Below are 14,672 nucleotides of genomic sequence, written 5' to 3' on the forward strand. Positions count from 1 at the left end.
TATGACACAGGGATATGGTACACCTATTTTTAACCGGGGTATACACCGGCCCAGTACACTGGTACTCATTTCGCCGACCTCGGAAGGATGACAGGCTGAGTCAACCCCCTGGTGTATTAATTCAGTGGCCCAACGGGGCTTGAACTCAGGACCTTTTAGATCCCAAGCCGCTGCCCTAACCACTGCGCCAACACCAGGCTCATATATATATATATATATATATATATATATATATATATATATATATATATATATATATATATATATATATATATATATATATATATATATATATATATATATATATATATATATATATATATATATATATATATATATATATATATATATATATATATATATATATATATATATTATAATCGGGTGTCCCAAAAAAAAATACAACTTTCAAAATGCTTCGTTTGATCCTCAAAAAGCAGTAATTTTGTCACTAATGCTTCATTTCTTGTTGCAGAGACCCTGAAGTTTATTTTGATACCAAGCAATCGCCAGAAAAATGCCAAGACTGACCGTACAACAACGGACGAAAATTGTTGAACTTTGGCACCAGACGAAAAGTGTCATACAGGTGCAACGTCTTTACTCGAGACATTTCGGAATACACTTGCGCCATGCACCAAACTTTCCGACAATAAAGTGCACCATTGCAAAGTTTACCAATGTGGGAACCATCTGCGACCTTCACAAGGGTCACAGTGGTCGGAAGAGGACAGGTCGTAGTGAAGAAAATGTGGAAATGGTGAGACAGGCGGTCGTTCGGAGTCCAAAAAAATTGATTCAACGACTTTCTGGCGAGACAAGCATCCTGATCCAGATGAGAACCCAGTGGTTCCAGCAGGATGGGGCACCGCCCCATACAGCCAGGGAAACAAGGCGTTTTCTCAACCAACATTTTGAGGGCCGCTTTATCTCCCTCTACGAAGACGTTGAGTGGCCACCGTATTCCCCTGACCTTACTCCTCCAGACTTCTTCTTGTGGGGGTATCTCAAGGATAGGATCTATGGAAACCCTAGGCCTCAGACTCTTGATCAGCTGAAGGAAAACATCCACCGAGAAATGCAGAACATTCCTCAGGAAACGTTTCCCAAAGTGATGAGAACATGACAACGCGTTTGCAGGCAGTGATCGGACAACTTGGAGCCTATGTCGAACATGTGGTCTAAAAGAAAACGACGATTCTATCCCAAAATCTAAATTTTGGTGGAAATTTTGACTTTGGTACAATAAACTTCAACCTTTCAGCTTTCTATCCAGCCATATATCTTTTTTTTTTAAATATATGTTATGACCATCCTCTTTGCAGATGAAAAGTTGTATATTTTTTTGGGACACCCTGTATGTATGTATGTATATATGTTTAATTTCCTGCAAATTGAAATATTTAATCACAGAGAGCATACTAAACGGTATCCATCCCCATTTATTTACCTTTTATCACATTAGCATTTTCGATGATGCCAATAACGATTTTGGAGATTCTGATAAAGCAAATGTGGATGTATAAAAGGAACCTCCCTCCCCTTTATCTTTGGTTCTTCACTCCGTAGCTGCACGTTACGCTTTCCCAGTACAACCATTCGCCTCCGATTCACAGCGCTCTTCCAAGAGGGTGCCTCAGCCAGTTCTTCAGAACCCGAGATCCCTGCGTTGCCCAAGAACCGCTCTCCATCACCGCCTCTGAAACCTTTGCACCCTGACATGTCTCCACTGAAGCTGCGCATCCCTGAACCTGGCATGGAATTCCTAAGTCCAATACCATCGCCCACACATACTATCAGGTGCGTATAGTGCGGAGAAGAGGATTATATTAGTTTGCTGCTGACCTTTCAATAAGTGATATTAGTTTTCTGCGTCGTTTTGAGTAATATGTTTGTGTACGTTGTCTGTACACTTAGTCCTCGATTTCCATTCATTATATTTACCTTTTTTTGATTTTATGCCTCAGGCAAAGTTTTGAGCAATTTTCTATTGACATCTCATAGTTTTTGAGTTCACGCTTTTTTCACGTGGACGAAATTTGAAATTTTGCACAAGGGGAATGGAGGTACGATGTACAGTCCACCATTTCTCTCACCCTAAGTTGCGTGGTCTGTACTGTACCCATGAAGGGTATCGTCTCACCTTCATTGATGGTATTTTTGTGCCAAACTCTCCCAACCCCCTTCATCATGAGTGGTAAACGACCCTCATGTTCTCCAGCTGAGACTCCCACGAAGAAGGCTCGTAAAGCTATTGGTTTGGACATTAAAAATGGACGTGGTGAAGCGATTCGAGCATGGTGATTGTTTGGTGGACATTGCCCGCACGCTCAGCCCTCCTCCTTCGACTGTGAGGACAATTACTAGCAGTAAAGCCACCGAAATAAAGTGAGTGCACTCCCGTCGAGTGCCTCATCGTCTCAGAAACCACTCCACCCACACCCGCACCTCCCAGACCTAGACACTCGCTGTGTGACTCAGATTTTGGTGAGTACTGTACGCATTTACTTAAAACCGTCCATAGTTTATTCATTTAAACATTTATTTACCTTTATTGATTTATTTAGTTATTATGATGTCTCGTATTTATTTACAGGAACTGCAGTTGGACATTTACTGTCTTTACTTAGGTTAGAGTTAGGTTGGGATCGGAAATTTCCACCCAGGAATGCATCATCAATTTATAACATTATGCCAGTGGGAAAATCGTTTTCTGTTTACATTTTTATGCCTCCGCCGACAAAGTCGCCAGACTCGTTATGTTTTCGGGTTGTCCGTCCTTCCGTGATCAGCTGTTCTTAAGTTATTGCAGTAAGGAAAACTTAAGGGATTGAAGTCAAACTTGGTACCAGTAAAGATAAACTTCAGTAAAGATAAAAGTTGAAGGGATGTATAACTAAACTGATTAGATTATGCACTCAAGAGGTCAAAGATCAGAGGTCCCGTTTGGTAAAAATTCTGTAACCGTGCCAACTTGTGAACAAGTGATGGGATTTTGACCAAACTTGGTATAAGTGTATATTATGATGCAAAGATGAACTGATTAGATTTTGGCATCGAGAGGTCAAAGGTCAGAGGTCATGGCAGATATAAATGTGATACTTGAGAGGAGCTGAAGGGATTTAAATCAAACTTTGTACAAGTATGTATATAATGTAATAATGTGGGCAGAGGCATATCTGTCGACGTCGCAGCATCGAATTGTCTAGTTTTGTTTTATATTCTTTCGTTTTGGCAAGATATGTTAGTCAGCTTGTATGTTTTTTTTTGTTTGTTTGTTTTTTTTGTCTGTAATCACGTATAAAAAATTCTGCAGAGCACAGTTATCATTGGAAATTTTTGTAACTTCGCATATCAGAGGCCTATAGAGGTCCCTTTCAGCGCATAAAATTTTGAAGGTCAAAGGTCAAGGTCACTTTGTCGCAAATCAGGGGAGTCGACGAAACCCTTATTTTTTGAGTAATTTTGATCGGATCGTCTTCAAACTTCATGGGAATATAGTTCATGGTCTGGCACTCAGCTGATTAATTTTTGGTGGCGATTGGCCTTGACGTTCATGATTAGCGCCTGAGGTCAAACATATTTGACCCCAAGGTCAAATTTTCAAGTTTTAGGAACCATATCGTGTAGTACCTCAAATTGAACACCTCGATGAGTGCTTTCTAGATATGTCAAGCTTGAGACATTATGACGTCATTTGGTGACGTTATGAGGCAAACGCATATTTTTCATGGTTACTCTGTAGAACGATTCTCATCGAAATCTCTCGTAGGCAGATATTCCTCAAGGAGTCGCTCCTGGTGGATAGCAGCTCTGTTCACCTCAGTGTGACCTAAAATAAGTCACACGTGGTCACCTTTTGGCAAGATACGGGTCACCCTGCGGGTGACATTGGTTTATTTTATTTTTTTTTTGTTTCCTGTCCGGTCCACAAAATTTCATCCGATTCCGTCCACAACTTTTTGAGATATCTTGTACATAAACAGTCAGACAAACAGACAGGAAAGGGTGAAAACATAACCTCCCTCACCTTGGGTGGCGGAGGTAAAAATGTATTATAACTGAAACAAGCCTATTCGACATGATCCAGGGCATTTGATAGCTGGCAAGAGTCGGCAGTCAACGTGTTGAGGCCTTTTTAACCAAGAGGATGGTGGAGATGCTGTTGATGTGGGGTTGGGGGAGGAGGTACTGCTGCAAATCGCATGTTGAGGGTGCAGACAGCAAAGGGTAGTTACAGGAGGGGAAAAGTTAAGGATATATGTTTATACCAACACCATTACTTTACATAATAAGAGAGAAGAGCTCGAGGCTGAAGTAGATAGTGAGGAGTACGATATAGTTGCAGTAAGTGAGACTTTGTCTAATGAGAATGTTTGGAGGGCTAGAAGGCCACAAGATGTATAGATGTGATAGGAAAGAGAAGGTAGGAGGGATCGATTGAGATTTGTTTTTTTACCAGGGTTCGATTGGGTCCAGGAGCAGGGAAAGTGCAGAACTGAAGACGATTCTCTAAATCTATGCCACGGTTGCTTTTAAGCCAGTTTCTTTAAAAGTCCATGAGGGGGAGTGCGGTGAGAGATATTTACCTCCACCACCAAAGTTGGACGGAGGTTATGTTTTCACCTGTTTTTCTGTCTGCTTATTTGTGAGCAGGATATCTCAAAATGTTGCGGACAGATTTGGACGAAACTTGGTGGACAGGATGGGTGTGTGACAAGGACGAATCAATTAGATTTTGGGAAAGATTTGGATACGGATAAGAGAATTTTTCAAGTGATTCTTCACCTGTGAGAGATGGGGCTAAAAACTCTGTATAGCACGATATCTCAAAAAGTTGCAAACAGGTTATGACAAAACTTGGTGGATGAGATGTGTCATTGCCAAGAACAAGCCCATCAGATTTTGGTTCAGGTCTGGATACAGATCCGGCCTATCAGTGGGATTCAAAATGTTCAGCCTTTGTGAACTGTGGTTCCCTCACGATGTTGAAGAGAGTAGAGTGTGTGCTAAATGGCCCAATATTCAAATCTGTTCATAATATGATAGGGAACTAGTGTGCCAAATTTGGTGCTTTCCTCACAAAATGCACAATTGTTATGCTATATTTAGCTAAGTTTCCACACTATACTATTTGCGAAGGATACCGTGGGGTCTTCACTGTCCACTAATGAATGCCAGCAGATAATATTCCCATTTAATGTCCATCCGATGGACGACAATACATTGTTGCCTTGACCTGCCTGTGGAATACTGGGATGACAGTTTCTCGCTGGGTCAGAATTCAAACCCAGGCTGGACAGCTCAGAGGCGAGTGTGTATACATCTTGGCCATCCTCCCAACCTCGGTGAAAGTATAGGTACGAGCTATTTGTGATCCAACCTTGCAGCGGTGCCTTGATGGATGATTCTGCCAAAATGATTTGAATAGTGCACGTGACTTTTCAGTCTGTTGTCTTTTATCCAAATGGATATTTTTATACTCTGATAATTTCTGGAGTCTTGTGTCAGGCTTTTTTCTGGACGTTGGAAACAGAATCTCACAATTAAAAGAAGGGTCAATCTTGATCCAGCGTATGTGATCTTGGAGTTGATGAAGCATCCATACAAATGGGAATAATTTACTTTGTACAAATGCAATGGTGGTGAGTTGCAAGGGGAGTGTCTCGTCTGCTTTGTGCAGCGCCGCAAACTCCTGCCCTGCGAGCCCGCGTGGTGCCGGCTTGTCAAGCTTCAAGACCCAGCGACTCACGTTGGCAGATCTGCAGTTGGCTGCGGAGTTTGCACAGCACATTGAAGAAAAGGATGCGGAGCCAGCGGGAGACGACTTCTTGAAGGTATAAGTGGTTGCAAAATGTGCCGTTGCTTGGGATACCCAGTGAGTAAAGCATTTTGAATATTTATTGGCTTGATTGGTGTGGCAGAAGGGTAAGTAAAGTGCGGATATTTTATTAGAAGGGAAAGTAGAGTGTGGATATTTTATTATAAGGGTAAGTAGTGTGTGGATATTTTATTGGAAGGGTAAGTAGAGAGTGGATATTTTATTTGAAGGGTAAGTGGAGTGTGGATATTTTATTAGAAGAGTAAGTCGAGAGTGGATATTTTATTAGAAGGGTAAGTCGAGACTGGATATTTTATTTGAAGGGTAATTAGAGTCTGGTTATTTTATTGGAAGAGTAAGTCGAGAGTGAATATTTTATTTGAAGGGTAAGTGGAGTGTGGATATTTTATTAGAAGGGTAATTAGAGTGTGGTTATTTTATTGGAAGAGTAAGTAGAGAGTGGATATTTTATTTGAAGAGTAAGTGGAGTGTGGATATTTTATTTGAAGGGCAAGTTGAGTGTGGATATTTTATTTGAAGGGAAAGTAAAGTGTGGATATTTTATTATGAGCGCAAGTAGAGTGTGGATATTTTATTATTAGCGTAAGTGGAGTGGGATATTTTATAAGAAGGGTAAATAGTGTGTGGATATTTTATGAGAAGGGTAAGGCGTGTGTGGATATTTTATTTGAAGGGCAAGTGGAGTGTGGATGTTTTATGAGAAGGGTAAGTAGAGAGTGGATATTTTATTGGAAGGGTAAGTAGAGTGTGGATATTTTATTGGAAGGGTAAGTAGAGTGTGGATATTTTATTGGAAGGGTAAGTAGAGTGTGGATATTTTATTGGAAGGGTAAGTAGTGTGGATATTTTATCAGAAGGGAAAGTAGAGTGTGGATATTTTATTAGAAGGGTAAGTCGTGTGTGGATATTTTATTGGAAGGGTAAGTAGAGAGTGGATATTTTATTTGAAGGGCAAGTGGAGTGTGGATGTTTTATGAGAAGGGTAAGTAGAGAGTGGATATTTTATTTGAAGGGTAAGTAGAGTGTGGATATTTTATTGGAAGGGTAAGTAGAGTGTGGATATTTTATTGGAAGGGTAAGTAGTGTGGATATTTTATTTGAAGGGTAAGTAGAGAGTGTATATTTTATTTGAAGGGTAAGTTGAGAGTGGATATTTTATTTGAAGGGTAAGTAGAGAGTGTATATTTTATTTGAAGGGTAAGTTGAGAGTGTATATTTTATTTGAAGGGTAAGTTGAGTGTGGATATTTTATTTGAAGGGTAAGTAGTGTGTGGATATTTTATTGGAAGGGTAAGTAGAGAGTGGATATTTTATTTGAAGGGTAAGTGGAGTGTGGATATTTTATTAGAAGAGTAAGTCGAGAGTGGATATTTTATTAGAAGGGTAAGTCGAGACTGGATATTTTATTTGAAGGGTAATTAGAGTCTGGTTATTTTATTGGAAGAGTAAGTCGAGAGTGAATATTTTATTTGAAGGGTAAGTGGAGTGTGGATATTTTATTAGAAGAGTAAGTCGAGAGTGGATATTTTATTTGAAGGGTAATTAGAGTGTGGTTATTTTATTGGAAGAGTAAGTCAAGAGTGGATATTTTATTAGAAGGGTAATTAGAGTGTGGATATTTTATTAGAAGGGTAAGTAGAGTGGGTTCGAGGGCGGGTGGGGTATTCTGAATAGTTTCTAAACGGGTTGACCCGTTTAGTAGCAGAGAGGCAGGCTAGCCTAAGATCAAGTATAAAATGTATAGGTATGAAGGTTTTTGGGTAAGAAAATAGGTGGAATATCAGGGAAATCAAACCCACCGTTGAGTGGTGGGTTAAGGTTTAGAAGCAGAAAATGAGTGGTTTGAAGTGGATAGGGTTAGTGGTGAAGGAAAGTTTCGTGTAAAAGCCCACCCGCCCCTTGATTTTATGAGAAGGGTAAGTTGAGATTGGATGTTTTATTAGAAGGGTAAGTTGAGAGTGGATATTTTATTGGAAGGGTAAGTTGAGAGTGGATATTTTATTAGAAGGGTAAGTGGAGTGTGGATATTTTATGAGAAGGGTAAGTAGAGAGTGGATATTTTATTAGAAGGGTAAGTAGAGTGTGTGTATTTTATTCGAAGGGGAAGTCGAGAGTGGATATTTTATTGGAAGGGTAAGTAGAGTGTAGATATTTTATTAGAAGGGTAAGTGGAGTGTGGATATTTTCTTGGAAGGGTAAGTAGAGTGTGGGTATTTTATTAGAAGGGTAAGTCGAGAGTGGATATTTTATGAGAAGGGTCAGTCGAGAGTGGATATTTTATCAGAAGAGTAAGTCGAGAGTGGAGATTTTATTTGAAGGGAAAGTAGAGTGTGGATATTTTATTTGAAGGGTAAGCAGAGTGTGGATATTTTATTCGAAGGGTAAGTAGAGTGTGTATATTTTATTAGAAGGGCAAGTTAAGTGTGGATATTTTATGAGAAGGGCAAGTTGCGTGTGTATATTTTATTAGAAGAGTAAGTAGAGAGTTGATATTTTATTATGAGGGTAAGTGGAGAGTGGATATTTTATTCGAAGGGTAAATTGAGTGTGTGTATTTTATTTGAAGGGTAAGTGGAGTGTGGATATTTTATTGGAAGGGTAAGTGGAGAGTGGATATTTTATTAAAAGGGTAAGTGGAGAGTGGATATTTTATTAGAAGAGTAAGTCGAGAGTGGATATTTTATTTGAAGGGTAATTAGAGTGTGGTTATTTTATTGGAAGAGTAAGTCGAGAGTGGATATTTTATTAGAAGGGTAAATAGAGTGTGGATATTTTATTAGAACGGTAAGTTGAGTGGGTTCGAGGGCGGGTGGGTTATAATAGATAGTTTCTAAACGGGTTGACCCGTTTAGTAGCAGAGAGGCAGGCTAGCCTAAGATCAAGTATAAAATGTATAGGTATGAAGGTTTTTGGGTAAGAAAATAGGTGGAATATCAGGGAAATCAAACCCACCGTTGAGTGGTGGGTTAAGGTTTAGAAGCAGAAAGTAGGCGGTTTGAATTGATAGGGTAAGTGGTGAAGGAAGGTTTAGGGTAAAACCCCACCCGCCCCTTGATTTTATGAGAAGGGTAAGTTGAGAGTGGATGTTTTATTAGAAGGGTAAGTTGAGAGTGGATATTTTATTTGAAGGGTTCGTAGAGTGTGGATATTTTATGAGAAGGGTAAGTAGAGAGTGGATATTTTATTGGAAGGGTAAGTAGAGAGTGGATATTTTATTAGAAGGGTAAGTAGAGTGTGGATATTTTATTGGAAGGGTAAGTGGAGAGTGGATATTTTATTGGAAGGGTAAGTGGAGTGTGGGTATTTTATTGGAAGGGTAAGTGGAGAGTGGATATTTTATTGGAAGGGTAAGTAGAGAGTGCATATTTTATTAGAAGGGTAAGTCGAGTGTGGATATTTTATTTGAAGGGTCAGTGGAGTGTGGATATTTTATGAGAAGGGTAAGTAGAGTGTGAATATTTTATTTGAAGGGTAAGTGGAGTGTGGATATTTTATTAGAAGAGTAAGTCGAGAGTGAATATTTTATTTGAAGGGTAAGTGGAGTGTGGATATTTTATTAGAAGAGTAAGTCGAGAGTGGATATTTTATTTGAAGGGTAATTAGAGTGTGGTTATTTTATTGGAAGAGTAAGTCGAGAGTGGATATTTTATTAGAAGGGTAATTACGGTGCGGATGTTTTATTAGAGCGGTGAGTAGAGTGGGGATATTTTATTGGAAGGGTAAGTAGAGTGGGTTCGAGGGTGGGTGGGTTATAATAGATAGTTTCTAAACGGGTTGACCCGTTTAGTAGCAGAGAGGCAGGCTAGCCTAAGATCAAGTATAAAATGTATAGGTATGAAGGTTTTTGGGTAAGAAAATAGGTGGAATATCAGGGAAATCAAACCCACCGTTGAGTGGTGGGTTAAGGTTTAGAAGCAGAAAGTAGGCGGTTTGAATTGATAGGGTAAGTGGTGAAGGAAGGTTTAGGGTAAAACCCCACCCGCCCCTTGATTTTATGAGAAGGTTAAGTTGAGAGTGGATGTTTTATTAGAAGGGTAAGTTGAGAGTGGATATTTTATTTGAAGGGTTAGTAGAGTGTGGATATTTTATGAGAAGGGTAAGTAGAGAGTGGATATTTTATTGGAAGGGTAAGTGGAGTGTGGATATTTTATTAGAAGGGTAAGTGGAGAGTGGATATTTTATTAGAAGGGTAAGTCGAGAGTGGGTATTTTATTGGAAGGGTAAGTGGAGTGTGGATATTTTATTAGAAGGGTAAGTGGAGTGTGGGTATTTTATTAGAAGAGTAAGTCGAGAGTGGATATTTTATTGGAAGGGTAATTAGAGTGTGGTTATTTTATTGGAAGAGTAAGTCAAGAGTGGATATTTTATTAGAAGGGTAATTAGAGTGTGGATATTTTATTAGAAGGGTAAGTAGAGTGGGTTCGAGGGCGGGTAGGGTATTATGAATAGTTTCTAAACGGGTTGACCCGTTTAGTAGCAGAGAGGCAGGCTAGCCTAAGATCAAGTATAAAATGTATAGGTATGAAGGTTTTTGGGTAAGAAAATAGGTGGAATATCAGGGAAATCAAACCCACCGTTGAGTGGTGGGTTAAGGTTTAGAAGCAGAAAATGAGTGGTTTGAAGTGGATAGGGTTAGTGGTGAAGGAAAGTTTCGTGTAAAAGCCCACCCGCCCCTTGATTTTATGAGAAGGGTAAGTTGAGATTGGATGTTTTATTAGAAGGGTAAGTTGAGAGTGGATATTTTATTGGAAGGGTAAGTTTAGAGTGGATATTTTATTAGAAGGGTAAGTGGAGTGTGGATATTTTATGAGAAGGGTAAGTAGAGAGTGGATATTTTATTAGAAGGGTAAGTAGAGTGTGTGTATTTTATTCGAAGGGGAAGTCGAGAGTGGATATTTTATTGGAAGGGTAAGTAGAGTGTAGATATTTTATTAGAAGGGTAAGTGGAGTGTGGATATTTTCTTGGAAGGGTAAGTAGAGTGTGGGTATTTTATTAGAAGGGTAAGTCGAGAGTGGATATTTTATGAGAAGGGTCAGTCGAGAGTGGATATTTTATCAGAAGAGTAAGTCGAGAGTGGAGATTTTATTTGAAGGGAAAGTAGAGTGTGGATATTTTATTTGAAGGGTAAGCAGAGTGTGGATATTTTATTCGAAGGGTAAGTAGAGTGTGTATATTTTATTAGAAGGGCAAGTTAAGTGTGGATATTTTATGAGAAGGGCAAGTTGCGTGTGTATATTTTATTAGAAGAGTAAGTAGAGAGTTGATATTTTATTATGAGGGTAAGTGGAGAGTGGATATTTTATTCGAAGGGTAAATTGAGTGTGTGTATTTTATTTGAAGGGTAAGTGGAGTGTGGATATTTTATTGGAAGGGTAAGTGGAGAGTGGATATTTTATTAAAAGGGTAAGTGGAGAGTGGATATTTTATTAGAAGAGTAAGTCGAGAGTGGATATTTTATTTGAAGGGTAATTAGAGTGTGGTTATTTTATTGGAAGAGTAAGTCGAGAGTGGATATTTTATTAGAAGGGTAAATAGAGTGTGGATATTTTATTAGAACGGTAAGTTGAGTGGGTTCGAGGGCGGGTGGGTTATAATAGATAGTTTCTAAACGGGTTGACCCGTTTAGTAGCAGAGAGGCAGGCTAGCCTAAGATCAAGTATAAAATGTATAGGTATGAAGGTTTTTGGGTAAGAAAATAGGTGGAATATCAGGGAAATCAAACCCACCGTTAAGTGGTGGGTTAAGGTTTTGGAGCAGAAAGTGAGCGGTTTGAAGTGGATCAGGTTAGTGGTGAAGGAAAGTTTAGGGTAAAAGCCCACCCACCCCTTGATTTTATGAGAAGGGTAAGTTGAGAGTGGATGTTTTATTAGAAGGGTAAGTTGAGAGTGGATATTTTATTTGAAGGGTTCGTAGAGTGTGGATATTTTATGAGAAGGGTAAGTAGAGAGTGGATATTTTATTGGAAGGGTAAGTAGAGAGTGGATATTTTATTAGAAGGGTAAGTAGAGTGTGGATATTTTATTGGAAGGGTAAGTGGAGAGTGGATATTTTATTGGAAGGGTAAGTGGAGTGTGGGTATTTTATTGGAAGGGTAAGTGGAGAGTGGATATTTTATTGGAAGGGTAAGTTGAGAGTGCATATTTTATTAGAAGGGTAAGTCGAGTGTGGATATTTTATTTGAAGGGTCAGTGGAGTGTGGATATTTTATGAGAAGGGTAAGTAGAGTGTGAATATTTTATTTGAAGGGTAAGTGGAGTGTGGATATTTTATTAGAAGAGTAAGTCGAGAGTGAATATTTTATTTGAAGGGTAAGTGGAGTGTGGATATTTTATTAGAAGAGTAAGTCGAGAGTGGATATTTTATTTGAAGGGTAATTAGAGTGTGGTTATTTTATTGGAAGAGTAAGTCGAGAGTGGATATTTTATTAGAAGGGTAATTAGAGTGTGGATATTTTATTAGAACGGTAAGTAGAGTGGGGATATTTTATTGGAAGGGTAAGTAGAGTGGGTTCGAGGGTGGGTGGGCTATTATAGATAGTTTCTAAACGGGCTAGCCCGTTTAATAACAGAAAGGGAGGCTAGCCTAAGATCAAATATAAAATATAGAAGTGTGAAGGTTTGGGTAAGAAAATAGGTGAAATATAAGGGAAATCAAACCCACCGTTAAGTGGTGGGTTAAGGTTTTGGAGCAGAAAGTGAGCGGTTTGAAGTGGATCGGGTTAGTGGTGAAGGAAAGTTTAGGGTAAAAGCCCACCTGCCCCTTGATTTTATGAGAAGGTTAAGTTGAGAGTGGATGTTTTATTAGAAGGGTAAGTTGAGAGTGGATATTTTATTTGAAGGGTTAGTAGAGTGTGGATATTTTATGAGAAGGGTAAGTAGAGAGTGGATATTTTATTGGAAGGGTAAGTGGAGTGTGGATATTTTATTAGAAGGGTAAGTGGAGAGTGGATATTTTATTAGAAGGGTAAGTCGAGAGTGGATATTTTATTGGAAGGGTAAGTGGAGTGTGGATATTTTATTAGAAGGGTAAGTGGAGTGTGGGTATTTTATTAGAAGGGTAAGTCGAGAGTGGATATTTTATTGGAAGGGTAAGGAGAGTGTGGATATTTTATTGGAAGTGTAAGTCGAGTGTGGATATTTTGTTCAAAGGGTAAGTAGAGTACGGGCCAATATTTGGAGAGCCTCCGATGGGATTCGTTAACCTATAAAACTGCTTCAAGATGTCATTAACTGGAAATGCCTCCACCCTTTGGGAGTGGGGGTGGCGGGGAGGAACTTTAAGTTGGAAGTGGCCATTCCAACTTGGTAGAACATTCCCATGCCCACCTCGAGTACAACCACCAGGTTTCAACCTATTTCATCCCCTAAACAAACAGACACGTATGTGTCAACTCATTCCCAATGTCTTGGCTTTTTGGCTATGATTTAAAAGGCATCTAATTGCGTTTGAGATACATTTCAGATTAAAACGTTCTCTCCTATATTTGTTTTATCAAAGCCTTGTCTCCACCAGCAATGTCAAATAAGTCAAGCTCGAACCAAATTCCATGTCTCACAATGATCAGACACCGAAATCAGGATTGTCCAGCAGGTTTCGAGTTGGAGGAACAATTTTGCTTGGCTAGGATTTAACTCGTGCGTGAATCTTGTGAGTTGAGATGCTGCAAATCTAATTCTGAACTTGCCGTGGGGGTAACGAGACATAAGTGTGCCTATTCTATCCACATTGCTAATTATCTACCAATGAGTCCTGCACTGCCCATAGGGTTTAAGCAATCAATCCCGCATAATTGTGGATTGCCGAGTTGGCTCTATGGAGGATGACTGCTAATGCATTCACAACCTATTCCCACAACTCGTCTGCACACCACCTTTGGTTGGGGATGTCCCATTTGTACATTGTGGATGCTATCTCTTGCACAGGCCGGGTCTTTGTGTGCTTGTTCTTTGGCCAAATTCCCTGTACGTCGAGCTTGAATGGGATTATGCGAGTTATTTTTCCATGGATGTGGATGTTCCAAGTTTGATTAATGTAATGGTAATGGTGTCTGTGCAGTGTAAAGAATGTAAGCAAATTGCAAGATTGCCATAATAAGTAGAGCAGGAATGATTCACCAAATTGGTTTTGTGGACAGTCACGATGATGTTATTTTATTATACACATGTGAAGTTTTAAAATCTTACAACATGTACCATTTGTAAATGTGAGAGAATTAATGTGGTTCGGTGCATTTGCATTGGGGTGAAGGTGTGTTGTGTATTTCTTATTTGGTGACTGGTAATGCCGTGGGTGTCATCGGGGTTATTCTATTTTGTTCACAAACTTATTTCGTGATTTACAGCCGTTTTTTTTTCTCTCCCCAATGCAGGGTGATGCAAAGCCTCCATTCTCTTACGCTCAGCTAATTGTGCAGGCCATAACGTCAGCTCCCAGCAAGCAACTTACTCTTAGTGGAATCTACAACTACATAAGCAAGCATTATCCATACTACAGGGCCTCTGATAAGGGCTGGCAGGTGTGTGTCGTTGGTATTTTTGGTATATTTGCTTTATAGATTTCTGCTGTTTCTTGTCTTTGATCTTTTATATTTTCATCTCGAACTGGAATCTTTCCACCGCTGATGCTCTTGTGCAGACGACACTCATCCCTGACGGTGGGAATTCAGTGACAGCCAATTTGATCTTAATCGCTTTGCAAAGCACCAAACATATTAATGTAATACCGTTTGCAGTGGGGTTAATGACACAGAGGTTGAGGATCGTCGACGAGCATGATAGAGGGTGGGAGACTTTGTTTATTTTAAATCCTCTTGCAGAGAGTAGGGGAACG

General features: G+C 39.4%; 1 protein-coding gene across 1 annotated transcript in view; it reads left to right on the forward strand.

Moving 5' to 3' along the window:
- LOC147011774 (forkhead box protein K2-like) overlaps positions 1–14,672 on the forward strand; it is a 53,696-nt gene that overhangs the window by 23,026 nt on the left and 15,998 nt on the right. The window contains exons 2-4 of the mRNA XM_085855842.1: positions 1,570–1,800; positions 5,684–5,837; positions 14,212–14,358. Coding sequence (XP_085711968.1) covers positions 1,570–1,800; positions 5,684–5,837; positions 14,212–14,358 — 532 coding nt within the window. The remainder of the gene's footprint in view (positions 1–1,569; positions 1,801–5,683; positions 5,838–14,211; positions 14,359–14,672) is intronic.

This window comes from Eptatretus burgeri, chromosome 15 (genome assembly GCF_056783735.1).
Source record: "Eptatretus burgeri isolate ZD-2024b chromosome 15, Ebu_testis_v1, whole genome shotgun sequence".
Taxonomy (NCBI): Eukaryota; Metazoa; Chordata; class Myxini; order Myxiniformes; family Myxinidae; genus Eptatretus; species Eptatretus burgeri.